Source organism: Diadema antillarum, unplaced genomic scaffold (genome assembly GCF_040938485.1).
Source record: "Diadema antillarum isolate AM-2024a unplaced genomic scaffold, OU_Dant_1.0 seq00002441_RagTag, whole genome shotgun sequence".
NCBI lineage: Eukaryota > Metazoa > Echinodermata > Echinoidea > Diadematoida > Diadematidae > Diadema > Diadema antillarum.
Window position 1 is genome coordinate 203,249 of NW_027273048.1, and position 26,595 is coordinate 229,843.

The following is a 26,595-nucleotide window of genomic DNA, read 5'->3' on the forward strand; positions in this document are numbered from 1 at the left end:
GTCGCAGAAAGAAAGCATGCAAAAGAGTGCACAAGATCCTGATTTTCAGTAAAAAAGAAATTAAAGTTATAATTTCACCCAGTTGATCTGGATCTAGATTTAATGGAGTGCAAATATAGCAGTTAAGATGTTGATTTACTTTTGCTTACAAAAAAAAAAAGACAATCTAAATAGTTGCAGATCGTGATAATGTCAAGCAACTTCTATGTATGTTTAAAAGTTATTTGTTCGAGTAGTATCAAGTGATTGACTAGCTTTTTGTTTCCTTCTATACACAGCGACTGGTGCCTCAAGGAAGTCAGCAAAATCGAGGAAGAGTAAGTTCATTATCATTACCATCCACTGATGTGTATTCCATGTCTTGAAGACGTATTCTGCATGTTAGAATAGCAGCAAGTGGAGATAGCTTAAAGTAGCCATCAGAGTTTTTGTTATGTTTTGATATTTGGGGCATTATTTGTTCATGTAGTATATTATTTATTAGTTGACTGTCATGTTTATAGAGAGAGGGACAGTGCTGAGTGGTGTCAATCTTAATGACTTATTTGCCACCACAAAATGATCAGCAAGTTGCAATAATTCGAAATCGTCTGAACAAGATCTTCATGGTTGAAAACTTCAAACTTGAAATTGGAAATTAGATTTGTCTAGCATGGCTTTTTAACATAAGTCATTTAAGCAAGGTGCAGAGATTGAAGAAGATTCTTACCTCACAGAAAATTAACGAAGAAAAAAGTTTGATTCACACCAAGGGAAAAAGCATGAATGCAGTATGTGCTATTATGTAGATTCTGTCATTTCTTGATCCATATTGACTCTGGACCTTGATTAGTGGATAGATTTATGTCTGATCTTTCAAATGATATCCATGCCCACCACTGATTGATACCAAACTCGTCCTGTGTTTGTGTGGATACAACTTTAGTAATAACTGTTGTCACGATGACTTCTTGGTCATTTTGTGGTGCAAGATAATGGAGGCAAACCCTCCCCTCGTATGGTTTCATCTGTTGATTGGCATTCCGTATCAAAATGTTAATTGTCGCCTTTTGTGTACTTAAATGAAAAGCAAATTAAGTACTATCAAACTTCCGTTTACTTTGCAGTTGCTCCTTTTACATGTATGTGGTTCAGTAAACTGTCAATTTTCAAGCAGTTGCTGATGTTGCGGTGAAAATGCTGTAATAAGCTCATTGGCAGATTGGAATTTTTTCTATAAAAAAGTAAATAAAACAAAAGCATAACGTGATTGAGAAACCCTCAATGTTGATTGATGGCACACTGAAATAGGGCTGTTCCCTTTTATATTGTTATGGCACCTGTCATATCATGTGTAAAATCCAATTGATTTTACAGTAAAATTGTGATGTTTTAACCCTGTTCCTAAGTAAAGGCAAAGCTTGCTTGCAGATATTTGTGTGTGCTTCTGCCAGTAAATGGCCTATTCATTACATGTAGCTGCACCCATCATGCCATTTTTCATTAAGTAGTGTAGAAGTGTACATTGTGCATTTTAAGCGGTCGTGCTGAACGTGCACAGATCATATGCACCAGGATAGCTAAAAGGTGTCAGGAAAACCATCATTTGCACGAGGTGTGCGTGTCGTCCGTTCACTTTTCATCCAGAATACAAGAGCACGCTGTGGATCTTCTGTCTCTCTCTGTAGGGTTTCTCCCTGCTCGCTGGAACATTTTTTATGCCTCCGCAACGAAGTGGCCGGAGGCATTATGTTTTCGGGTCGTCCGTCCGTCCGTCCGTCCGTCCCGTTTTGTTTTTGTCGATATCTCAAGAACCGTGTGGTGGTTTTACATCAAACTTGGTATGAGGGTATATCCTTGGGGGATAATACTTTGTGTGGATTTTAGGGTCACAGGGTCGAAGGTCAAAGGTCACAGGTTATTTTGTGAAAAAAATTTGAAATTTCATGTTTTTCTCCATATCTCGCAAATGGTTCAAGGTATCTTCATGGAACTTAGTATATATGCTTGTACCGATGGGCAGTGATTATCTAGGGAAGTTGGGGGTCGTGGGTCAAAGGTCAGAGGGTCAAAGGTCAAGGTCAACTCCTCAAAATATCACTACTTTCCTTATATTGATGCAGTGAATGAAGGTTTTTTTTTTTTTTACTTGATGTATACATGTATTACCCAATGTTCTGTGGGAAGTTTCTTGCCAAAAGGTCAAAGGTCAAAGGTCAAGTGAAAGTGCTGAATTGCACTTTTTCCTCCATATTTCAAAAGTAACTCAAGGTATCATCATGAAACTTACATATTTATGCATGTTCAACCTAACAGTGATTCTCTTTTGAACTGTGAGGTCAAAGGTCAAAGGCCAGGTTTAGATAATGCTATTTTCCCATTTGATACTGAAATTATACTTTTTCTCAATACCTTGAAAAATCACTCAATGCATAAACTTATAAAATGGTCAAAGTCAAGTAAAAATCATCAGTTCCCCAAATACCTCCACTCTGACATTTTAATCATTCATCCAATTGAACCTACATGTAGTTCTAGGAAAGTGAACATTCAGCACATTTGTGTCAAATCTATCATTTAAATATTTTGCCAATTGTTTGAAACTGTCATCACACATTGTCAAGACATTGTACTATAGACCTATTAGGAGAACCATGCATTATGGCGGAGGCATATCAGTCGCCGTAGCGATATATCTAGTTTGGAGTTAATTTCCAAACTCTGTGTCACAAGATAAAAGGAACTGAATGTGTACTAGACAAAAGATGGCTGGACATTAAGAGGGAGGGGGTGTAACAAAAACCCTTTCAGTTTCTCATTGAGATGAATGAATAGATTATGAAATGGAACTGTAAAAGCATTTTCAGTATTGAGCACAGCCACCTGAGTTTGCAAAAATTAACTTGTGTGTATGTTTTTATGGGCAATATCCATGACAAACTCCTTAAAAGACAGGTGTCATTCCTGTGATGTGAACATGTAGCCTAATGTACCTTTGGTACTCTTGATGAGCAGGGAATACTTGATGCAATGGACAAGACATTTCGTTCTTGCTGACCTTGTGTAGGAACTTCTTAGCTACAGTAAAAACTCTTAATATCAACCAGCCATCAAGTATTGAAAATGAGTCACAAGTGATAGAGTACGAATCAAAATTTTTACAGGTCAGGTAAAACTTCAGTCTATCAGGATTATTGCAGTGTCTGCTGAGTGGTAAATGTGGAGAGAGGAAAAATAAAAGAAAAATCCAGTCACTTTTGCCAGTGCAATTTGACAGAACTCTTTGTGCTGTAGCACGCGTGTGGCACCGTCCCTCGCCCAGTTTTTATTCAAAGAATACAATTAGTGTGATCTCCTGAAATCAGATTTTTCCATATAACATGGTGTTGACTGTTTTTACTCACAACCTGACATGAAGGATCTGAAGCGTTCATAGGTAAATGAGAGTCGACCAGAATCCCGCTCCCTGTGAAAAATGTGTCTCCTCCACACTTTCACCCCTATGAACTTTGGGTACTCTGTGGGACACAATTTCACTCTCCTATGGGTGTTCTTTTTTGTTTTTTGTACACAAAACACTTGACACTGATCTTTTTTGTCAAATTTCTCGCAAGTGTTGTCAGTTGTTGGGAATGCACAATGGAGGTTGCTTTGGTGAAAGTTTTATGTGGCTTGTGTTTTGTTTTTACATCCCTTGCATGGTTGTCCAGCCCAAAATGTATTCTGCTTTTATTTGTTGTTTGCTTTTTCTTTGCCTTCCGAACAGAACCCGCTGAGGAAGAACCGCAGGGCGGTGTGTCTCGTTGCTTTTTTAAAAAATGAAATCTTTGTCACATTCTGTCTCGTGCTTACTTTCCGCTTTGTGCACTCACAGCTGTGTTTTATTGTGTGCTGCAACATTGCAATGACACTTTACAGACGACAAGTCGACTGACAAGAGCACTACACAAAACACAGTTTGCACTTGCTAAACCAAACTTACACTAAAATAAATCAATTCTAGGTACATTTATAGATTCTAATCGTACAACCTTGACAGGAATATATTTCTGTGGACTGAAAATCAAAATAGGAAAAAAGAGTGGGCAGTACATTGAAATCTATGACTCTGTGAACAGGCCACAAAGGGGGGGGGGGTGGTATATTTTTTACATTACAGCCATGATAGGGGCCTTCAATGTGTTTTCTAACTTTTTTCTTTATAAAGTCATCCTGTAGACAAGAACATTTAAAATCAGAACGCTATACAATGATTACGTGTCATAATTTAACCATTTTTTTTTCCCTCTACATCTTAGATTTGATTTCTGATTGAGATTTTTGTGGAAATCCTGCCTGCAAACAAAAGAATTGATTTGTCCATTCCAGTGGGGATTTCTTTTACCATCTAGACTGATTCTAGTTTGCAAGCAGACATGCAAGTGTTGCATTGTAATGAAAGGAATCACCCTCCCTTTTATCCAACAGAATGCTGTCATAGCGAGTTGATAACGTTTAAAATTACTAGCCACTGAGATGCATCACACATTAATCTCCTTTCACTGTGGCTCTAAAGTAACAATATTGACTGATCATACAAACAGAGTGGTCATCTCTTTGTGCACTTGTCCAACATGAGTGTGTAATGTCCACCGTTTGTGATTCCCCGTTTTGTGTTGAATTATGTCTTTGGCTCCCAACAGACCTTTTAAACAAGTGATTGTTGAATGTCTTTTTGTTGTTGTCATTGTTGTTGTTGATGTGATGTAGTTTTTATTTTTTTCGTTCTTTCATGTCACAAATTTGTTTTACTCCACAGGAATCACATACTGCTGTATAATTGCATTGTACACACGCTTGTTTCTGTCAGAATACCACACAGGGAATATCAGGAAAACCAGCAAAAATGCTTGGTTTCTTGCCCTTTTATTGAGGATTTTTTTGTGTGTGTCATTTCTTTTTTCTTTTTATATGACACTGTACATTTTGTTTTGTATTGGATTTGATTCTTGTGTAGAGGATTTAATGCAAAAGTATTGTATTGTTTCTGTGTTCCTTTGTTATTTGTCAATTATATATTGTCATAATTTTTTATGCAAATCGATGCGCTGTGTTTCACAAGGTTGCCTTGTGTTGCTGTGTTTTTTTGCGCCTTGGTGGTGGATATCATTTTGTTGTTTTACGTATATATGAATGCAAGTTATTGTGAAATTCCAAAGTCCCTGTAATGTTTATTAAAAAAGCTTGGTAGAATTAACAAAAGAAATCATATGGTAATTTAATACAGCAGAAATGTGGATTGATGGCAGTTATAGCTGTGGATCATTGGTATTGCAAAGAGAACAAAAAGCAACTGTAATGTTCTATCTAATAGGATACTATGTTTCAATATTTATATCTTCAGTATTCTTGGTCATATTTCTACTTGCCCCTCCAACAAAACAGAAGAAAGAAAGTAGACAATTAGAACTGCTTTGATGAAGTACCCCAAAAATCTTAGCATAGTTTAAGAGGAAATCATGCCTAATTTTTACCAACTTTCATATAATGACAGTATTTATAGCTCTTCCAAAATCAAAATAGTGTGCAAGAAATACGCAAACTAACCCCCTCCCACACACACACACACACACACTGTTGATTCATTGATTGCAATTCCTTCAACCCAACCCAATCCCTGTTCCTGGCATATTTACCCTTCCATGCCCCACCCCATGTGTATCCCAATTCCCACATCACCCCTCCCCCTTTTTTTATCCCATTACTCTCCAGCTGATTGCAACTGAAACAATGTTTGAGTGTGTGTTATTAAAATAACCAACCACCTGAGGTCAGTTGTGACTATCCCTCCAACACAAAAGTACACTGAACCGGCATGCTGTGAAAACATAACATCAGTGATACTAAAAAATTTTGAGATTTTTGTTGACAAGTTTGTGAAAATATTGGAGAATTGATCAACATAAAGTGAATTTGTAAACAGTTTTTAACAGAACTCAGATTTTGAGGGAAAAGTGGATTGTTTGATAACCTGTTCAACTATACTTTACAATTTTGTACTCCAAAGTTATTCTGATATATTCCGTTGCACTTTTCCAGCACTTGAAGGAATATATAAATTGTTTGTTTTATGGGAGCCAACCTATAATCATTTCATTGTTAAAGGGATGCTAGATTTGGGTAACTTTGTGATACAGGTAAAGAGTCATAATGTATATGGTGTGAATGTGTGGGAAAGAGCAATGCCTACATCACTACATTGCAAGAAGAAAGAAGTTGATACTTGTTTTGCAGATGTAATATGTTTGTTTTGATTTTTTCCTCTTTTTTCTTAACAGTTGAAGTTCCAGACCACTGGATTGATAGGTGAGTTAAATCTCATATATTTCTATGTTATCCACAAAATATGTTTTTCATTCCCTCTCAGTTTCATTTTCTCTCTCCCCCTCTACTCTTCTCTGTACGATCTAGCTACTGTGTGATATGATATGAATCTGTTTTCTACGCACTTTTAAGAATATGCCCCAAATTAACTTTGAGACATACATGTACGCAAAGCTCATTGAAAACTGAGGACCATACCAATTTGTTTTATAATGCGTAATTCAGAGCAATGCCATTGTCAGTGTAGAAGTATATCGAACCAATGTGGCATATTATGGCTCGTTCAAAATATTTTCCTTTTGTCGTTTTATTTGAAACTCAGAGAATGGCAGGACGTACAAGTATGACTCTCTTCTTCGTGAATATATCACTGGTACATGTAGTTCCCCTGTCTTTCATAGTGTGTGAGAGTATCACATCATTGATGTCACTTTTTAGCAGACTTGTGGCATATGCAAAGATTATGTGACTCTTTAACAGGCAAGTGTGGTTGTGAATGTTAGTAACTCTGTTAGTACCAGTGCATAGTATGCCAGGGGCCTGTCTTATAAAGACTTGTGATATCAATCACAAGTTTCTTGTGAGCTGCAATGCAAGTTGCGATTGATTTTGGGACTTGTGATTGATTTGAAGGCTTTATAAGACAGGGCCCAGTATATTCTGAAGTTCCTGTCAGTAGTCGCATGTAGAGGCTTAATTCTTTGTTCCTCCTCCGTCTCTCTGAGCAGGGACCCGACAGATGAGGAGGAGAATGCTGTCTCCCTCGTTGCCAGGAATTGGAGAGGAACCTACGTCCGCAGGGTCAAGGCCGCGAGAACGCCCGGTAAGAATGTCAGCTCATTACTTCAGTTTGTTCTCTGAACGTGACAGACATATTTCCAATACTAGGAGATATGCTGAGATGAACATGCCTTTACTTATGATAATAGTAATAATAATAATGATAATAATGATAATGATGATGATGATAATAATGATAATAGTAATGATGATGATAATAATAATGATAATGATAATGATAATGATAATAATAACGATGACAATAATGATAATGATGATAATAATTCAGTTACATAGCATATTTTCCATAAACGTACATGTTCAAATGCACTTATCTGAGACTTGAATCAATTTCTCATTTCCCACCTCCATGTAGATTAATTTGGCCCTTCTGGATTTCATAGTGTGAATTTCTCGGCATAGTTATTCTCAATATTTTGAATTGAATACTCTTTGTTATTGCTCTTACCAGTTCAGATATACTTCAAACAGATGATTTGTACAAACTGGCTGAAGCACTACTGTTTCAGACTCTTGGCCAGTGGAAGACAAAACTAAGCAACAACTGGGACGTCGTATTGTTCACTGACTATAGGTTGTGTCATGATGCTGAAAACCAGTATCTTGTTGAATCCACGAGTTGAAGCTTTTATGCTGTGTTACATGTATGTACAATGTACTGTACACAACAGGATCTTCTAATTGCGTGGTTGTTTTGTCTACATTAGTACTATTTGTAGAAAAAAGTAGCAATAACAAAGAACACAAGTAAAATTGAGTTTGATATACATAGGCCTCATGTGGGAATCCAGTTGTTCATTTAGCAGTTCTTGTTTTATTCGCAGGAACTGAACTGAATGTTCAGGCTAAGGAGCAACTTCAGAAAGCCTGGAGTCTCATGGAGCCAAACCTGGAACAGCATGCTCTCCACCTCTTCAGGTAAAAATTAACAGACAAACAAACAAACAAACAAATAAACAAACAAAACAAACAACAAACAATGAGATATTGTAAGAAGTAGATATTTCCATATTTCTTGATGAGATGTGAATGCAGGGGGAAATGTAAGTAAATTCTATATTTTCCACACTTGCATACATGTAGTTGTCATGGTGATGATGGCAATGATGAAGAAAATGAGGATGAGGATGATGGAGACAGTGATGATGATGGTGGTGATGCTTATCATGATTATCATGATGGTAGTGGTAGAAATGAAGATGATAACGATGGTGATGATGATGATGATGGTGATGATGATGATGATGATGATGGTGATATGTCGAATATCCAGGGGTAGCCTCTTCGGTGTACACATTGCTCTTCCATTGTCTTTATCCACCGCAGTGCCAGATGCCCATATTTCATACGCGGGTCCAGCAGGACATTGTTGGTAAAACATCTGTGTCCAAAAGTGAACACACCCAACAAGATTTGAACTGAGGATTATCTGGTTGTGTGTCCTTTTGGCTTATTTGTTACACCTCAGTTTTCCTTATTGAGTCATTTTAGTGACTCCTTATAGCTGATGACTTTCTTTAATTACCTTACCATGACACCTCTACTTCAATAACAATATCAATGTCAAAAAACACTGAGATATTGTTTGTAATTTGTCAATCCTACATTTTTCTACATTTTGCAATTTGCAGAATTGACACTGAATTATTTATATGTGTGTATTTGATTTCACCCCTCCCCCTTATTTTTTACATGCTCAATCTGCATCCTGATCTTCAGAACTATGTTCAAGTCAGATCCAGACCTGATGCAACATTTCACCTTCTACCAGGATGAGTGGAACAAGATCTCCTACGTTGATTTCCAGGGCACGTACCAGGAGCAGCCTCCGCACACGTGGTTCGTGGTCTTCAGGTGAGGGCGCTTTTCTCTTATCCCACTCACCCACACTTTGTATACTTGTATCTGCATTTTGACAATTTCTTGTGTTATATGGTTGGGCAACATGCAAAAATATGGCCTTCTTTGGTCATTGGAGACGAAGACCTTGTCAGCAATGGCAACATGGTAAAAATAATAAGTGATGGCTACTCTCTCTGCAAAGATGTGCTTTACATGTAAGAACCCATGCTGGTGGTTGCTGTTAGTTCTACCACTTGTACCAAACCTATGATTTGTAGCAAGCTGCAGACAAGAGTAATAAAAAGAAGGATTGGGCGACATACAAATTTAAGGGGCCTTTCTGGAGTCAAGTCATAGACCTTGTTGATGGTACACTGATGTGGCTCCTATTTACTTAGATTTGCAATGTGTGCTGGAGTTTACTCTGAAAAAGCCCAAGCTCTACTAGTCAATCCCAGATTATTATTCGTATGATGTTGCTGAAAAAAGAAAAAGCAGAACTGAAAAAACAATTTGAAAAAGGTGGACAACATACAACTCTATACCCCTTTGTACAGTTTGATATAGAGAAGCCATTGTATGTATGATACAAAAACATTACAGTTTTTTCCAGAGATGTGCTGTATGTACCATATGCCCATGGTAACCAAGCTCTTCTGCTTAGTTCCAACTTATAATTCAAATCCTGTCCTAGACAAGAACAAGAAAGCAAGAGACGGTCTGGACAATATACAGTTATATGCCCCCTGTGGAGCGCGAACCGTTGTTAACAGTATTGAGTCACTGAATGCCTTTTTTTTTCAGAGATGTGCTGTACGTGCAGGAGCCCATGCTGGTGGTGCCCAAACTCTACTGCTCCATCCCAACCTGCATGCTGAGGGTGGTAGACAATGACACAGGGGAGGAGATACCCAGGGTCTTCCAGAGGGTGGCACCCTACGAGTATCGCAAGAACAGGGTGAGGGTCTATTTTGGTACCTACAATGACCTAGCTTCCTCCCTGCCAAGGACTTTGCGTTGATAGAGAGTGGCAGTACAAATATAAGCCCAATCATAGAAGGCAAACCCGGTGACATGAATGTGTTTTCAATTATATCTTCCTTCCCTTGTGAGTGTGACCAAATTTTTTACTCCTGACCAACATTATTATTCCTGAGAGGACATTTCATGAAGTTAAGAACAGAAAGGCATCTACTTCATATGAAGCTCTTATAACAGGCCAGTTCAAAGAATGTCAGTTATTCATTGGTGATGATCATATCTGATCATCTGCATCCAATAAGATATCTTGATAACTTCTATTTTTGGCTGACATATTATAAAGAAAGTGTTGTAATCCCCCCAACATACAGAGAGGCTACACCTTCCTTGCAGAGGCTCGAACCACTGACCTGCCGCTCCAGAGTGGCAAGTGGAGGATGCGTCTGATCGGTTCCTCCAGCCCCCTTCCCCAGCCAGCCAGGGACAGCCTGAACAGTAGCTTCCTGCTGAAGGAGATCCGGGATTACTACATCCCCAACAAGGAAAACATCATCATGAGGTACGTAGCCTTCAACCTTAAATTTTTCTCGCAAAAGACTGTGCATATTCAAGAGCTTTTTGCTGTTTCTAGCAAGATATTTTAAACAAAAGTAAGAGAAATACAAGGGAAAAGATTGTGAAAACTTGATCAGAAATCAAGAGGTAATACAACCAGTGCCCCCCCCCCCCAAAAAAAAGCTAAAAAATAAGCAAAAGAAAGAAAGAAAAGTTACACTTGTCAGAGAGTCAGCAAACCATTCTTAGCTCCACTTTGAACGTGCAACACATAATCTGTGGGTCGTCAGTGTGTCTTGACTGTTTTTGTTTTATAGCCCCAATTGCCTCAGGATACCATGGAGTGGGAAGGCTGACCCGGCTTGGATATATTCGAGAATCCCCGTAATGAATTGCACACAGCTTCAGTGCTGATCTCTATGTTATTACCCACATGGCCGAAGAATCACAACTGCAGTCAACCGTTAACAATGAGCGTATCGTAACGCTTTATTGTATATATTTGCTGACGGGCGCTATTCATGTTTTTTAAATGTACCCCAGAGGCCAGCGAATGGAGATTGATACAGTCGGGGAATCCCCATGCTACCAGGTCTCTAAATTCCACCTTGTGTTGTATATTTCATAGGTATGTGGTCAAGCCACAGGAGGATCATGTGTCCAGCATCCAGTTCGGCACGTCCAAGCCGGACGTCTACATCAGCCTGGACGTGCTGGACAATGAGGAGGTGGTGGCCAGCACGGCGGGCAAGGGGCACGCCGTCATCCCTGCCTTCACCTTCCTCCGCGACCGGGAACCAGGAGAGGATGACAAGCGCTCATCTCGATCATGTGAGTAAAACCCGGGGAGTAGAATCCTTGCTACAGGTAGTAGCCAAACATTTGTCGGTCATCATACAAATGGTGCATGGTCTTTGAGTTCAGTGGTACAAGATTTTGCATGGGTTGAAAGATGAGATGCTCTATTTGTTGAAGCAAAGTTGAGCTGAATATTAAATCATCCCAGCCTTCTCCGAACATGAAATCTTGTTCCCCATTGGGGGAGCATCTTCACACTGATCCAGATCCTGTGTTTTGTTTTGCTAGCAACCGACTTCATCATGCAGTACTTTGTTGAAAAAAAACAAAAACATAATTGGTATAATAAATCAAATGGATGTGGTGAAAAAAGAATGAAGAGTGAAAAATGTTAATGAAGTTGAAGGTTGAAAGATGCAAGAACTCCTCTATCTTATTTGAGATAAGAGTTTAAAAAAAGGAAGAAACATTAGAAATGTTTGCACATGAAGGTTTAAAAAAAATGTGATTTTTGATTGGCTGTTTTTTTGTCACATGACTTTCCAGCTGCCCGTGGTGCCAGGGGTCATGGGAGCACCATCAGCCTGGGCTCTGGGAAGCGCAAGCCTCATTCGGCCAGCAGCCATGATGGCAGAGCTTCGGTGAGTGACACAACGAATGAACCCCTCCACTACCTCAAATCCTCCTTCCCATTACCCCCCTCCTCCCTTTCTATTGGTGGATTCTACCCTCCCTTCCCCTCTTATATCACTCCTTTCCTTTCTTCCCCCCCCCCCTTTTCACATTCTTTTACTTTTACATGACAAGCTTGTTCTGTCCCATATTTCTTATCCATCCAGAACCTAAATATGGCCTGCTTGTGTTTTTCCTAAGCAAGCAGAAACATCGGATTATGGTAGATCATCCACAAGGGAGAAAATGGGCGTGATGTGGCTAGAGTATTAATTTAGTGCAGTTTTATCCTGATATATATGCTTTTAGTCTGACATCAGAGCAATGAATGGTGCAGTGTCTCATTTAAGATGAAATCAGAGTGCTGTGTGATTCTTGACACTGCTCAGTAAAAGAATAAAACGAGGATTTATTGATGTATGCGGTGGGATATGTGATTCCTTTTTACACGTCCATACAGATGCATATAGAATAGCATGCACAGTAATTGTGTACCTTTGTAATGCTTTGTTATAGAAAATATCAATGTTTTTGCCTAATATCAATTTTGCAGTCATAACGTAAACCCTTGTATAAGAAAATATGAAATAGATAAATCGCAATTTATCAAAGTATAAAATGCTTGATTTTTTATGCTCATGGTATTCGCCCTTTCACATTCCAGCGTGCAAGCCGAAGTTCTGGTGACCTTGTGAGAGGAGAAAGTGATGAAGAGTTCAAGGTGAGGTCAGAGGTCATGAGTCTAAATTCTAAAAGTCTTAATTCTGTATTGTGTACATCCTTATATGTATCTGGTTTCGAGCCGAATAAAAAAAAAAGGGTTCATATTTTTTATGAACACAGTAAAAGCAGAGCATTACAGACAACAGAGAATATCTAAGGAATATACTGAGTACCATGATGGACAGATATTCCCTTGGCACCTCCACACAACTTGTGTATGGCTGAGCACACAGAATTCTCCCTTTTTTCTTTCAATGTTTACAATAATGTACAATTGAAAATTAAATAAAACATGTTTCACACTTAACACATAACATAGGGATGACTTAAGTCATATCATAACAAGGTGGTAAGCAAGTCTGCTTCAGAAAAAAAAAAAAAAAGAGTAAAAATGTAGCAAACTGAAAGAAAAAGGTGTCCTGTAAAATACTCAAGGGCTTGCAGTGATAAGCTCAACTGATTGACACACAAGAAAACGGGGAATTACGCCGACCCCTCGTGATTCGCCCCAGGTGACTAGCAATAGTCAGCAAACGGTATCAACCTAGCACATTGTGCCATATGCTTTATGATGATTGACAAAAGTTTAGTACGGTTTGGAAATGTACGGTACAGGAAAATTAACAGTTAGTGTAAATCTTGTTCAACATCTGTCATATGGGCGTCTGGCTATCGGTCATTCTATCTGTAACATTCTCCTTTGTTACATTTCCCCTCTTGTCGTGGCTCTCCCACAGCCCCACAAGTACATCATCCAAGCCAAGGTGTTGAGGAAGAGCTGGCCACTATCAGAGAGCAGCTGGGCCTTTGTGCAGGTTCTCAAGGAACTGGAAAAGAATGAACTCAAAGGTAAGACGCACAGCCACTATAGCAAACCAAGAAGGGGTTTCAGACTCTACAAGAGGACTTGTTCGTAATCACGTTTCTGAAACAGGTTTTAAAAACAAGTTCAGAATTATTGAGATTAAGAGTGTCCATGCCAGCTGCTTGGTGCAAACGATGCAACTCCATGTCCCTTCAATCTGACACGTAACTCTTGATCGACAGGCTTGCATGCAAGAGTACTCATTATCCATGCACTATGGCAGGAGTGATAATAACGTTGAGCAAAGATCAGTGCCCGCAGATGTGTTGTAAAGGCCAAAATATGGACCAGATATCAACTGAAAAACACTTGGTTAGCAACTTGCCAAATGTGACTTGAGAAATGCCCACTGAAACATGATTCAAGTTTGCTTTCAGATTCACAAGAAAGGTTTGATGAGCATGAACCAAGTTTCCTAATGTGATTACAAATGAGTTCTTTTCTTAGTGCAAAACCACCTAAAAGCTGAAAACTCTGACAAATGTGTGTGAAATGTTTCATAAATTGGCTAACCCTGTTCGATGTGCCACTGCCAAATCTTGGAGGGAGATGTTTTTTCCTTTTGTCTTGATTTATTGGATACAAGAAAAGTGAAGACCTTTCTGAGTGAGCCGTGCAAAGCTAAAACCACTCTTTAGTCATACTGTCTTATGTGGGACCACATTCGTCACAATCTAACAAATCTGTGTTTTGGTATGACAATCTTCACCAAGGTTTTCAATAAGTGATGCTAACAGTGATCACAAAGGAAGTAAGGTGACCACCAAAAAAAAAAAAAAAAAAAGATGCTGCAAGCTTCATGCAAATGCACCATTAACAAGGAATGGAAGTTTGTTGTTTGAATATATATAAGTGTGTTGTCGTAATTGTCTTTAATTTTGTGTTTGTTCAGTCCAAATTTACCTCCTCAGTTGGTCTGATGTGCTCATCTTTAATCTCTTTCTTTGTATGATTTCAGAATTACTTTATAGTGTGTGTGTTGTTGTTGTTTTTTGACCTGTAATTATGTTGCTACAGGTCAGATGCTCAAAAACCATTAATCATGCAGTTACTAAACAGATGATACAGTGTGATAAATGTAGGCATTAAAAGTGTGTGGTGGATGTGTATCATGTAATAAAGCACAGTCCTTAATGTTTGTGTGCCAAGAAACATCTGGAAAATGAAATACTTTTATAGCTATAAGGGTTTCTTCTCAGTCTGTATGGATCAAGATAGGTGAAATATTTAATATGCAATCACACACACAAAAAAAATATATTAACCCCTGTAATCTCATAAGGAGTGGAAATTAATGTATGTTAAATCTGCTTGAACAAGAGCCCATTAATTGCACACCATACCATGCAAATAAATGTGTCCATTGTTGTATAGAATGCAAAAAGAAAATGGTAAAAAAATATCCTGCAATTTTGTAAATCCCAAGACCTATTTACCAGGTAGTCACTTTTCTTTTGCACATATAATGATACTTTCTTCGGGATGTGCTTGAAGTACAACAAAAATACTGTATTTTTGCATGTTAAATTGTAGTGGAGCAAAGTGACTTTGCTCACAGCACCGCTGTCTTTCTGACGTACAAACTTCCCGAAGACCCCGACGACGAAAAGACGGATTCACCGTCGCGACTGCGAAGAGGCAAATATCCCCGCTCCCCTATTCCCTTTCTCCATCGCGCACGTGTAGCCGCAGTCCCTTACCACACATCCTTCACACATCCACACGTATCACATTCGTACACGGGGACATATCATATCATCATATTACCATTCAATATAAAGTATGTTGACTTGGTTTGGAGGTGGAATATCTCAGAATAGTGTCAAAATTTATTGTGGGACAATTCATGTGTCCCTTTCTGCAAATTTTGACTTATGACACTTTTTAAAAAAAATTTTGTGTGTGTGTTTCTGCATAAAAGTTCAAGTTCCTGTGAGATATGTCTTGAATAAGCCATTCGGGCAGTGAAATTCAGACATTCTAGCCTGAATTCACAAAGGTGGTACAATCTTGTCCATGGTTTAAACCATGGACAAAGACCATGGGGTGCCAAGTGTCGCACAGAATATTTCGTAACGAAATCAGTCATTTTGTCGAAGAAATGACCATTTCATTAACAACATTATCATTTCGTCGACGAAATGTTCATTTCATTACAAAATGATATTTTGTTACAAAATAATCATTTCGTCAATGAAATGACTGATTTCGCTACGAAATATTCCATGCGACACTTGGCGCTCCATGGTCTTTGTCCATGGTTTAAACCATGGACAAGATTGTACCACCTTCGTGAATTCGGGCCTATGAGATGTTCCTCCACAACCGAATTATGCCATCTCTGTCATATTACATCGGCTGTCATTCTCACTCTAACATTTTATGTCAATGTTTTAGTCTGAATTTTGCAATACTCTGCTAGGGTACAGCCAGCATGGGGGTGCAAATCCATCACCCATTGTCTGCTTGCATGCCTTACGTTGCTACAGAAATGCATGCATGCTGACTCCACACACATTGTCTATGCTTTGGCATGCCTACATATCGTGTAACATTGGCAGCAGAACTCGTCAACTATGTGCATGTGCACTTTGTGCTGCTTACTGGTAGTCTAGTGTTGTATTTCATGTTTGCCTCCCATTCGGTGGCCATTATGTTGAGAACATGCTAAATATGACCAAACTGAACCAGTCGTTTCTGCTTATGACACTAACCCTCTTGCAGGGCCAGACATTAACTTTCCTCCACTAACTTTTTCTTTCACTTCCCAGTAGACCAATAAAATCATCAATTTTTGTGATTTTTACTTGCCTGAGAGAAATAAGTACTAGCCCCAAAATAGCGCCAATGTATTCATTGACGTGAAGAGCTTTTGATTTTCGTACTAAAGTCACATTTTTGCTTCCTTGAAGGGCAAGTAACTTTACGCAGTTTTGTATTTTCACTTGCCCGACATACAATTATACTTGCCCTGGGCAAGCAGGCAAGTGCTAATGTCGAGCCCTGCTTTATGGCATGCAATGATGTGAGGCGTATGGCTGCTTTTTCATCCTGTCTCTGCTTTTGATGGGCCTCTGTGCATTGTGACTATGCTGCTTTCACTCTTTGTCTACTGCCAGAACAGGGCCCCGTTTTATCAAAAGATAAAGTCGATTTTAAATGTCCTTACCACACAGGCTGCCATAGACTTACAGTTGAAATCGACTACATAATCAATTTTAACTCTTCATAAAACAGGGCCCTGCAGCAGTAGCATTTTTTCAGGAGTTAATTTTCACACACGCAACAATATTACGTATCATTATGTTCTCTTGAATTAGTTGTTGTGATGCTACAGCAGCAATTTGATAGAAATATCATCCTATAAAGTCAAATAATAGCCATAATGACTGTATTTTGGGTAAACCCCCTACAGAAGGATGATGGTCACAGTGAACCCATAGTATTGTCAATCAGGACTGAAAAGATTATCCCACAGTCCTACTATGATGTCATAGATCCTATTGTCACAGAAGATGATAGGTCGATGGAGTTGATTTGACATGTTATGTACCCATCTCTCTTTGATGAACCCATTTTTAAAAATGTCCAAAACATCAGACATCATTGGAAATATTTTGGCAAAATATTATTATGTATATTGAGCTAGTTATAAAACCCTCTATCACAAACTGTGGGTACATCGTGTATTCAGCAACATTTGTAAGTACAATAGATGATATCAGTGTGGAGAGTTAATAGGGACACGCCTACCTTTTATATGTATCATAAGCAGTATCAGTGAAGCCCACATTTTTGTCACCTACTTCCTGGAAATCAATCACCGCTGTTTCCTTCCTGTGCTGTTATGGCAACACACTGCAATGTAAAATAATTTCTTCGCAGTCCTTTGATACCTTGATAATGTGCAATTTTTTGCAGGGTGTAGCTGGGTGGGGCAGCCCTGCTCATCAACAATGCCTAGACAGATATCTATCAGCAGGTCTATATTGTGTGCTTCTTTTTGTGAGCAACTCGACTTGTTTTCTTACAGTGGCCACTGAAATGGTTGGGGTTTGTTATTCTGTTGATTTTGACTGTCAGTAGAGTGTAATGATGTAGTTGTTGATCCCGGCAGAGATGATAGCTTTGCTTGCATGTTGCAGTCGGTTTAACATGAGTTTGATTTGCTGGTGCCCCTTTCTTCTGCCTCATTTGAACTGAATACATGCCTGACAAGAGGAAAGATGTATGATGTCATTCAGATATCATGTGACTATTGTGGCCAGTGTCATCTGTCGCTGCATTGTACAGGATCCCGATTCCACACAATTATGTGTTCTGGATCCCGCAAGAATTATTGGCTCATTAACAGTGATGAATCAATAGTCCAAATTTCAACTCATCAGAATTAAATGATTTATGGGGGGGGGGGGGGGGGGGTTACTGCGTATAATAGAATTTTATGGATGGTACATGTAGGTGAGAAGTTCATAAATAGTTGATCAATAAAGTCTTATGTTATGGACCCATGACCTCAAGGTTTTATTCATTGTCTTTTGACTCATCATATGGCCAACTGCCAGATGCATATATAACTGATGTTGAACAAGATTTACCCAAAATGTTGTATTACAGCACCTTCACCTCATATTTCCAAATCATATTGTACTCAAACTAATGTCAATCAAGTTGTGTGAAGATGCCAGAGCAAAGTGTATATCCGTTCATCATGCAACTCAGTATATTCCTCAGATATTCATTGATGTAATGTAATGCTCTGTTTCAGTTTTGTTCATATACAATATATAACCTTTATTTTTTTTTTCATCTTGGAACCATAGAATTGAACCATATATTTCTGAATATATTGTCAAGTATGCAAGTGGATAATGAGCATTTTGGTCAGTTGAAATTTATGCGGGCATTTACATTCCATCAAGGCTGTTTATACAATTTAGTATCCCTTTTATGCTACATGAGGTGAACTTGAAGCTAAAATCATAATGGAATGCCATCAGGAATGTATTAACACTTTTGGTGCACATTTGATGTATTTTTGGCGGTCTCTTTCATAGAGTTATATTCACAATTGATATTCATGGTCATTAATATATGCACCAGAGGTATCATGTTTACTTTATTCCAAGATTGATTGAGAAAAATGTCCAGTTTTGCTTGTTTGTGTTGGTTACCTGGTACATGATGCTCATTATTTGACAGGAATTGGTGGTTGTATCCAGTCTGCTTATTTTGATCTCCCACAGTAGTAACACATGATCACTATTTAATAGGCTGAACTGCTAGACAGAGACAAAAGCACAACAAAGGGCCACTGCCTTTGTATGGCGGATGTTAATACATGTCATTCACACAGATTCTCTATGTACGTAGCTGAAACATGGGCAAGTCTGGAGAATGCTTGCCCCATATCTCATTACAGAAAGGGGCGTGGCTGATGCCATTGTGGTATCTAGGCACCAGTGGGAGCATCCCTAGACACACCCAGTGATGGTGAAGTTCAATACCGAGAGACTATCTGGCAAAGTTGATACATTGCATATGTGCGAATGATTGTCAGTGACTCCGCTGGTGAAGTCACAAACATAAGGAACTATTGTTTGGCAAAGTTGACACATTCCATAAATGCGAATGAATATTCGTGACTTCACAGGTAAAATCACACACATAAGAACTATTGCTTGGCAAAGTTTACTCATTGCATATATACAAGTGAATATTTGTGACTTCTCGGGTAAATACACACACGTAAGAACTATAGTGTGACGAAGGTGACATATTTCATTCATGTGCGAATGAATGTCTTTGACTTCACAGGTACTATCTGTAAATATACACACTTAGGAACTAATGTGTACTGTTTTGTGATTCCTTTTGTTGGTCATTAGTGTGGATGATTTCAAGTTTATGATTGCTAAACTGAATATTTTATGTGTATTCTGCATAATTCCTTTTGCACAAGGCACAGAACTTAACCATCTGCAAAAACGTCGTGTTAACTTTGCTACTAACAGCACGAAAGCGGGAGAATGCGAAATCAGAGACCTCAGCCGCGGAGTTCAAAGGTGACAGGGAAGACTCACACGAGAGAAAAAAAGGCAAAGTCAAAAAGACTGCTTCTATATATATATAGCCAGTAGTCTTTTCTCATCAATAACCAATATGCATCTCCTGACTATAGCGTCATATATTCTGTATAACATGCTTAACCCATTTGTATATTTGCATTTAATCAGGCAGCCACTTCATGCCTAAGTATCATGCATCAAATAGTTATATCAAACAGATGCTTTTTTTTTCTTTAACCAACATGAATTATTCACTTTGCTCATCAAGATGCTTCAGCAGACATTCTAACCTCATCATAGTTGAATAGAACCGCCGCCAATGAAAATTTTCTGTTGTGTAGTGATTAACAAGCTGTATAATACATGTATGGTACATAATATGTAAGTGTTAGTCATATCATATGATGCGTTTTTCACATATTTCATGTCATATAGCATATAGCATATAGCTGACATCATGTACTCTTGTTGCATTATGAGATCAGATTTCCAACATCGTAAAGGCAATGATTTTCCCCCTTGAATTTCATAAGCAATTTCAGCTGATGAATAATATTTCAAATGGTATCCTGTACACTTCTATGGAAGAAAACTGCTTCAGACAGTTTTTATAGCAGTGGCATAAAAAGACTCACAGCAAAGTGTGATTTGAGACCTGGGGCCTGTTTCATAAAGAGTTGCAATTGATCATACGCTCAATTTATTGAGCATAATTCCTTGAGTCAAGCGTAAGTTCAATATTGAGCGTGAGTCCTGTTTCATAAAGATAATTATGTTTGATTTCAAGAAAAATCAAGCATAACTTTCAGTGTATTTAGCATTACTTGCGATCAATCGCAGAGTTATTCATGAAGCGCAATTTGTGACTGATTGCAACCTACGCTCAGTCTTTATGAAACAGGCCCCAGGAAATTCATTCCCTGATTTAGTTTGATCACTGCCATACTAATATTTGCCTACTTCTTTTAGCTGGCGCAGATCCGATGAGCCGCTTCATCTTATAAACTCACTTTAAATTGCATCTATTTCTTCTCGTTGAAGAGTCTCTCATGTAGCAATCTCATTACAGCTCTGAGTGGTAGCAGTATTTACAGTTCATAATTCTCATGTATACTAGATGCTCCATATCACACATCTCTCTTGAAACTGGTCATGAAGATAACATAAGAGTAGTGCCAGTTTGTTTTGTTAACGTGCTATTTCCACATGAGGTCTGTTGCACCTATTCTGTGTATTTTGTTGATGTATTACAAAGTAGACCACTGCTAGCATGATGCTTCTATGTTTACCATCAATATATCATTGAAAGCACAGGGTAAATGCATTTCACAAACATAGTAGTGAAAAAGTGACATAGTAGTTGTTTAGTTACCTTTAACTAGACTTTGCATGCATGAATGTATGTGAATGTGTATATACGGTGTATATTGTCTGAGTATGTTGCCATTTACTGTAAAAGTGGAAATTTTCGCGCATTTCTCGCAAGCAGAAACTAGTGCGAAAATAAAAGCACGCGAATATTTTTGCGTGTCATAATGTTCCCGTACTTACTGTCTTGATTCCGCGGTATGAAAAACACGCGAAACTCTTCTTAGCGGGCCGAGCGTGAATAATTAGTCGCGCGAAAATACCCACTTCTACAGTATGTTCTCATTATGTACAATATTTACTATCCATTTTTTTTAGTTGTAAAACAGCATTCTTGTCGGAAATTTTCTTAGCATATATTTCATGAAAGTATCCTTCTTTTTATCTCCTGGATGTAAGTAGGGCTTCGCAACATGTATATTCCGCTTTACCTCAACTTCACTAGGATATTCATTTCATCCAGAATATTCATCATCAATATTTTGCTCTTTCTCTCTTAGGCATGAGGCAGTTGTCACTGTTTTTATCACAGAACTACAAAAGATTTGACATTTAATAGGGCACAGTGGTAAAACTATTGAAAACTATTTATGACAGTACAGTGTTTCAGAATATTGAAGAGAGAAATGTAGCAGTCTGATTTCCCAGCAGTTCTTATCATTCATTGTGGCTCTTCTTATTGCTTTGATAATCATTTTCGTGACTTTCTCTCTTTTGCAACAGCAGATTGGCATGCTCATCCAACCAGTCTGTCATCACCAAAGTATTCATTTAGTTTACTGATGACTATACTTGGTAGAAACCTTATACATAATCCAAACAGCAATATTTCGTGAATTATTCCAATTAACACATTATTCATTTGCATCTTCTCATTTGGATTTTTTTTTTTGCATATTATATATTAAAGTTCATTGTTTGTATTTATGGGCACTTTAAAAAACATTGGCTTAGATATGCAATCAGAGGCTGTACATATCCATTTGTTTCCATTCTGCATTCTCATCATGCTTCCATTTTCTTCATATGCTCAGCCAATAAAGAACGCCCCCTATCACCAGGCAAGGGCGACAGCAAGGCTGCGGCCAAGGACCGGGGCAAGAAGGGCAAGGACAAGGGCAAGGACAAAGACAAGGACAAGGACAAGGATAAGGCCAACTCGTCCCGGCCCTCCTCCCAGCAGTTTGACGTCAGCAAGCCCAACTGGACCCTGCGGGTAGTCCTGGACCAGACACCAACAGTGAGTCTGGCACTGTCTGTAAAGCCCTCTGCTGCCCTTAGCTTGTAACACTTGCACATTTTCGAGCCCACCTTCATTCCTCCATGGGATAAAACTTGAGTTATATTTTCCTTCACCTGAATAGGACCTTCTCGAGCTGAAATGAACACTTTTACAGTTAGAGAAAAAGTTGACAATTCTCACCAAATTGTGAAAATAAATAAAAAAGAGCACAGTGAAATATACTCCGCATACTGTACAGTTCACTCTCATAACGTCGTGGTTATAATGAAATTCTGGTTATAACGCAATAAGTATCTGCTCTGTGTTTTTTATTGGGTTTTTTTTTCGGTTATAATGAACCTGCCGGTCTGGAGGACTTCGTTATAACGAACCTGCCGGTCTGTAATAGATTTAAGGTTTAAAAAAGAATTTAAAAAAAAAAGCTGTGTGATTGATTGAGAAGCATTGATTGCTCTGTCCTTTTCCTTCTCAGGATGAGGTGGAGATCCGGCGGGACACGGAGCGGCAGGACGAGATCCGTGCCATGAAGCAGGCTTGGGAGGCGGCCGAGCCGGGCCGGGCCGCCAAGGCCCAGGCTGCCCGGGAGAAGTTCCTCAAGGACCACCTCATCAAGCTGGAGACAGAGGAGGAAGCTGCCCCGCCCCCCTCGGACCAAGGAGCCGAAGCAGCGGGGGCCGAAGCGGAAGGTAAAGAGCCATCAACCCTTCGTGTGCTTTGAGTGCCAAATAGCACAGAAAATACACTTTCCAAAGTCCCAGGCATGGAAAAGATCAAATAGGCCAATCAGATGCGCTGTATCAGGGCTCAACAGTAACATTCTTATCTGGTATTCGGGCCACCAAAATTTCAACAAAATGAAAGGAAACACAACCATTCATTTTGAATCTTAGTTGCCCCATCAGGCCACCAGAAAGTAACCTTTTTGGAGATTTGGTGGCCCAACAGTTAGTTGCCCCGGGCCTCTGGGCCACCACTGATGGTGAGCCCTGCCTATGTACATGTACGTAGTCTAACAACAAAGATATCCTTCAGTGGTATGGGTGATTAAGTTTCAACAACATGTCCGGTAAGAACAAGAAGAGAGTTAACATTGTACAAATCATAATTTGGAGCTGGCAATCTTCAAGTCTTCAAACAATAAAGTGATAAGCTTCTCTTTCAGTATTTATTAGTAATGACTGAGTCGTAAGTGCATCATAGGATATTCCGAAATTGTGTGCTGACTTACTGAAAAATGACAGCAAACTGTATATTGGGAGAATTTCATTCAACCACCTCATATGCAGTGAGGTCTTATTCCTGTGAAAGTTTCTGTTGAAAGTGGAAACTTTACACAAAGCTAGTGAGGTTTCTCTCTTCCAGTTTTCAAAGTTATTAGAATTGTGTAGCTAGCATTTTGCCCAATAACTTTTGAGTATCTGCTTTAGATGCTTTACAAGGCCTATTTTATCATAATTGCCCAATTACTGTAAAACACAATATTTTTGTGGCATGAAATTTTCGTGAGTTGCCTCTAACATTCAATGCGTATAGTGTAGACAAAAACTTTCACATGCATTTTAATTTCACGAATCTTGGCTCTCTCTAAATTCATGAAATTTAAGTGCATGCGAACATTTCCGAAATTAAAATGCATGCGAACATTCCTCGTTTACGGTACATCATATTATACTTGTCCAATTCTTTTTTTCCACCTGTAGGTCCGCCACAGACCCCTGCATCAGACTTGGAGCACCCTGTGGCTGAGACCACCCTGACCAACGAACCCCCGCCACCACCACCCCCGAAGGAGATCTTGAAGACAATGGACTTCAGCCCATACGTCAGGTATGTGTATCTGTAACGCCTCCATTCCGAGTCCTACATTCCAAGCCATCTCATAAAATTAATTGATATGCAACTTTGATATGTAGCATATTCTATTAATTATAAAACGGGCTTTAGAATCTTTGCAATCTGATTGGTCAATTGTCATGCATTCATTTTTACTGATCCACAGTGAACCATGCGTCGCTGCACTCGTGGGTTTAAACAGTTCAAAAGTTAAACTCACGCATCCAATTCTCACCGATCCACTCTGTCCTGTGCATCATTTGTATATTGAAAAAGTTGGGAAATTTCCAATGAACTCCCTGTCACTTATCTGATAAATATAGATTTTAGCTATGATATAAAAACATTGAATACTCACTTTCACCCCTTTGGTATATATTACCATAAAAGATAAGATACACTTGTATTACTGTTGAATACTCCATGTCACTCATCAGGGGTATGATCTTAAAAGATGAGATAATACCATGAAAACAAAGATGAGATGTTATCAGTGAGTACTTGCTTTCATATTTCTGGCTATCATTTTCCCCTTTCCTGCCCTCTTCCCCTCCCCCTCCCTACTCTCCATCCTTCACCCCCCCCCCCCCCCCCAACACAAACCCACACCAACAAACACACACAGGCCGGCAGACTTCGCAGGGGAGCCGAGGCTGAAGGATGAGGAGGAAGTGAGGCGCCAGTTTGAGGCCAAGCAGCGGGAGATCAAGGAATACCAGCTCTTCCGGGAGGCGGTCCTGGATGAGAGGGAGCAGGACCGGAAGAGGCGCAACCTCACCAAGGAGCAGCAGCTGCAGAAGTGCATTGCGCTTCAGGTGGGTGCCTAGAGGAATGGTTGGGGAGGTTGTCAGAGATGAGCAGGGATATTGGGGGGGGGGGGGGAACGAACTAAAGCAATACTAATGAGTAGAGATGATGATGATGATGATGGTGATAGTGGTGGTGGTGGTGGTGGTGATGATGATGGTGATGGTGATGGTGATGGTGATGGTGATGGTGATGGTGATGGTGATGGTGATGGTGATGGTGATAATGATAGTGGCGATGGTGGTGGTGACGGTGGTGGTGGTGGTGGTGGTGATGATGGTGGGGTTAGTGGTGTTGATGTTGATGGTGATGTGACGATAGCTGTGGTGATGATGGTGATGATGTGGATGATGATGATGATGATATGATGAGGAGGAGGATGTTGATGCGCCAGATATTAAGTGCATATGATAATTTTATGTCTTAATGCACTAGACAAAAGAGAAATAAGAGAAGAATAAAATAACAGATAATGTTGTGCCCATCAGAGAAACTGATATAGATATCAGTCCTTCTTGAAACAGGAAGTCTGGAGGAGAATCTGAAACTCGTCTACAGTCTGAATAGCTGAGTAACATATTGCAAGAATTACGCAATGCAATATGAAAAGATCTGGGCATGTGTAATCTGTTATTTATCTTTGTCTCAATGATGAGGAATATGAAAGAGGTCCTAAAATTTTCTGTGTTTCAATTTTCTTATCTCTCTTGTTTGCCTTAACACTTCTTGATTGTTTTTTCTTGTAAATCTAAGATATCTACCGGTCATCTCTTTCCCCACACTTCAAGATTGTCGAGCCCGCTGATGCGTGCTGTTTTCAGCTCTGTACTTACAGCATACACTTACATTCATTTTTCGTTTTCTCTTGTCCCGCTTTCTCGCTCTCACTCTTCCCCATAGACGAGCCTTGACGAACGTCGCAGCCAGATCAACGAGCCACGCGAGGCGTTCCGCCAGAAGTTCCTGGAGGCGGAGAAGAAGCGTCTGGAGGAGATCGCGGCCTCCGAGGCGGCCCAGAAGGCCGAGTTGGCCCGAAGGACCCCCTCGCCCAAGGGCAAGAAGAGTCCGAAGGGCAAGAAGAGCCCCAACAAGAAGAGTGCCAAGGGGAAAAAGAAGTGAAGAAGGGGGTAGGGAGGATTATCCACTCAGGATTAACAACTAAAGGCATATTCCCCCCTTTTGCCATTATGGCAGTCACCATTCAGATTCACCAAACAACTGTCTTGCTCAAGGAAATATCCACATCTGGCAAATTTACTTCAATGGCCACCAACACTGCTGGTCAAGTCAGAGCCAAGTATTACTCGATTTGCCATGGTAATTAGCACTATTTTTTAATGCAATGGCTACTTCTCATCTAATGTAATCTCCAAGCAGAAGTATTTTACAATCAGAAGGAACTGGAAGTGCACAATATTGCATCAAATTCCACCAATATTCATGTTGTTGAACTTCAGAAAGTTTGCAGCCCACAGGGTGCTCTCAGTTTTACTTAGCACAGATGATAACTACATATATCAGTGTCCATTCTACAGAATTGTTTCATCCAATCTGACTGTAGACCATTCGTCATCAGTCTGTCCTCTGCTAACATTAAAATTGTTTCATGCAAATATCTTGGGGTACTTAAATGTCTAGAGAAAAGGACTCACTGGTGTAAACAAAGAAAGAAAAGATGTCGAGATGAAAGTGTTGTT

The 26,595-nt window shown here is 39.3% G+C and overlaps 1 protein-coding gene across 1 annotated transcript in view; it reads left to right on the forward strand.

Moving 5' to 3' along the window:
- LOC139714806 (androglobin-like) overlaps positions 1 to 26,324 on the forward strand; it is a 76,918-nt gene extending 50,594 nt beyond the window's left edge. Inside the window, 19 exon segments of the mRNA XM_071626461.1 lie at positions 279 to 317; positions 3,746 to 3,772; positions 6,297 to 6,324; positions 7,071 to 7,165; positions 7,968 to 8,061; positions 8,863 to 8,997; positions 9,790 to 9,943; positions 10,338 to 10,525; positions 11,150 to 11,352; positions 11,866 to 11,960; positions 12,656 to 12,712; positions 13,452 to 13,563; positions 15,113 to 15,217; positions 19,594 to 19,677; positions 22,050 to 22,255; positions 22,731 to 22,944; positions 23,959 to 24,085; positions 24,717 to 24,906; positions 25,799 to 26,324. Of these exon segments, the coding sequence (XP_071482562.1) occupies positions 279 to 317; positions 3,746 to 3,772; positions 6,297 to 6,324; positions 7,071 to 7,165; positions 7,968 to 8,061; positions 8,863 to 8,997; positions 9,790 to 9,943; positions 10,338 to 10,525; positions 11,150 to 11,352; positions 11,866 to 11,960; positions 12,656 to 12,712; positions 13,452 to 13,563; positions 15,113 to 15,217; positions 19,594 to 19,677; positions 22,050 to 22,255; positions 22,731 to 22,944; positions 23,959 to 24,085; positions 24,717 to 24,906; positions 25,799 to 26,017 (2,372 nt within the window). The 3' untranslated portion in view covers positions 26,018 to 26,324.
- The last annotated feature ends 271 nt before the right edge of the window (positions 26,325 to 26,595 follow it).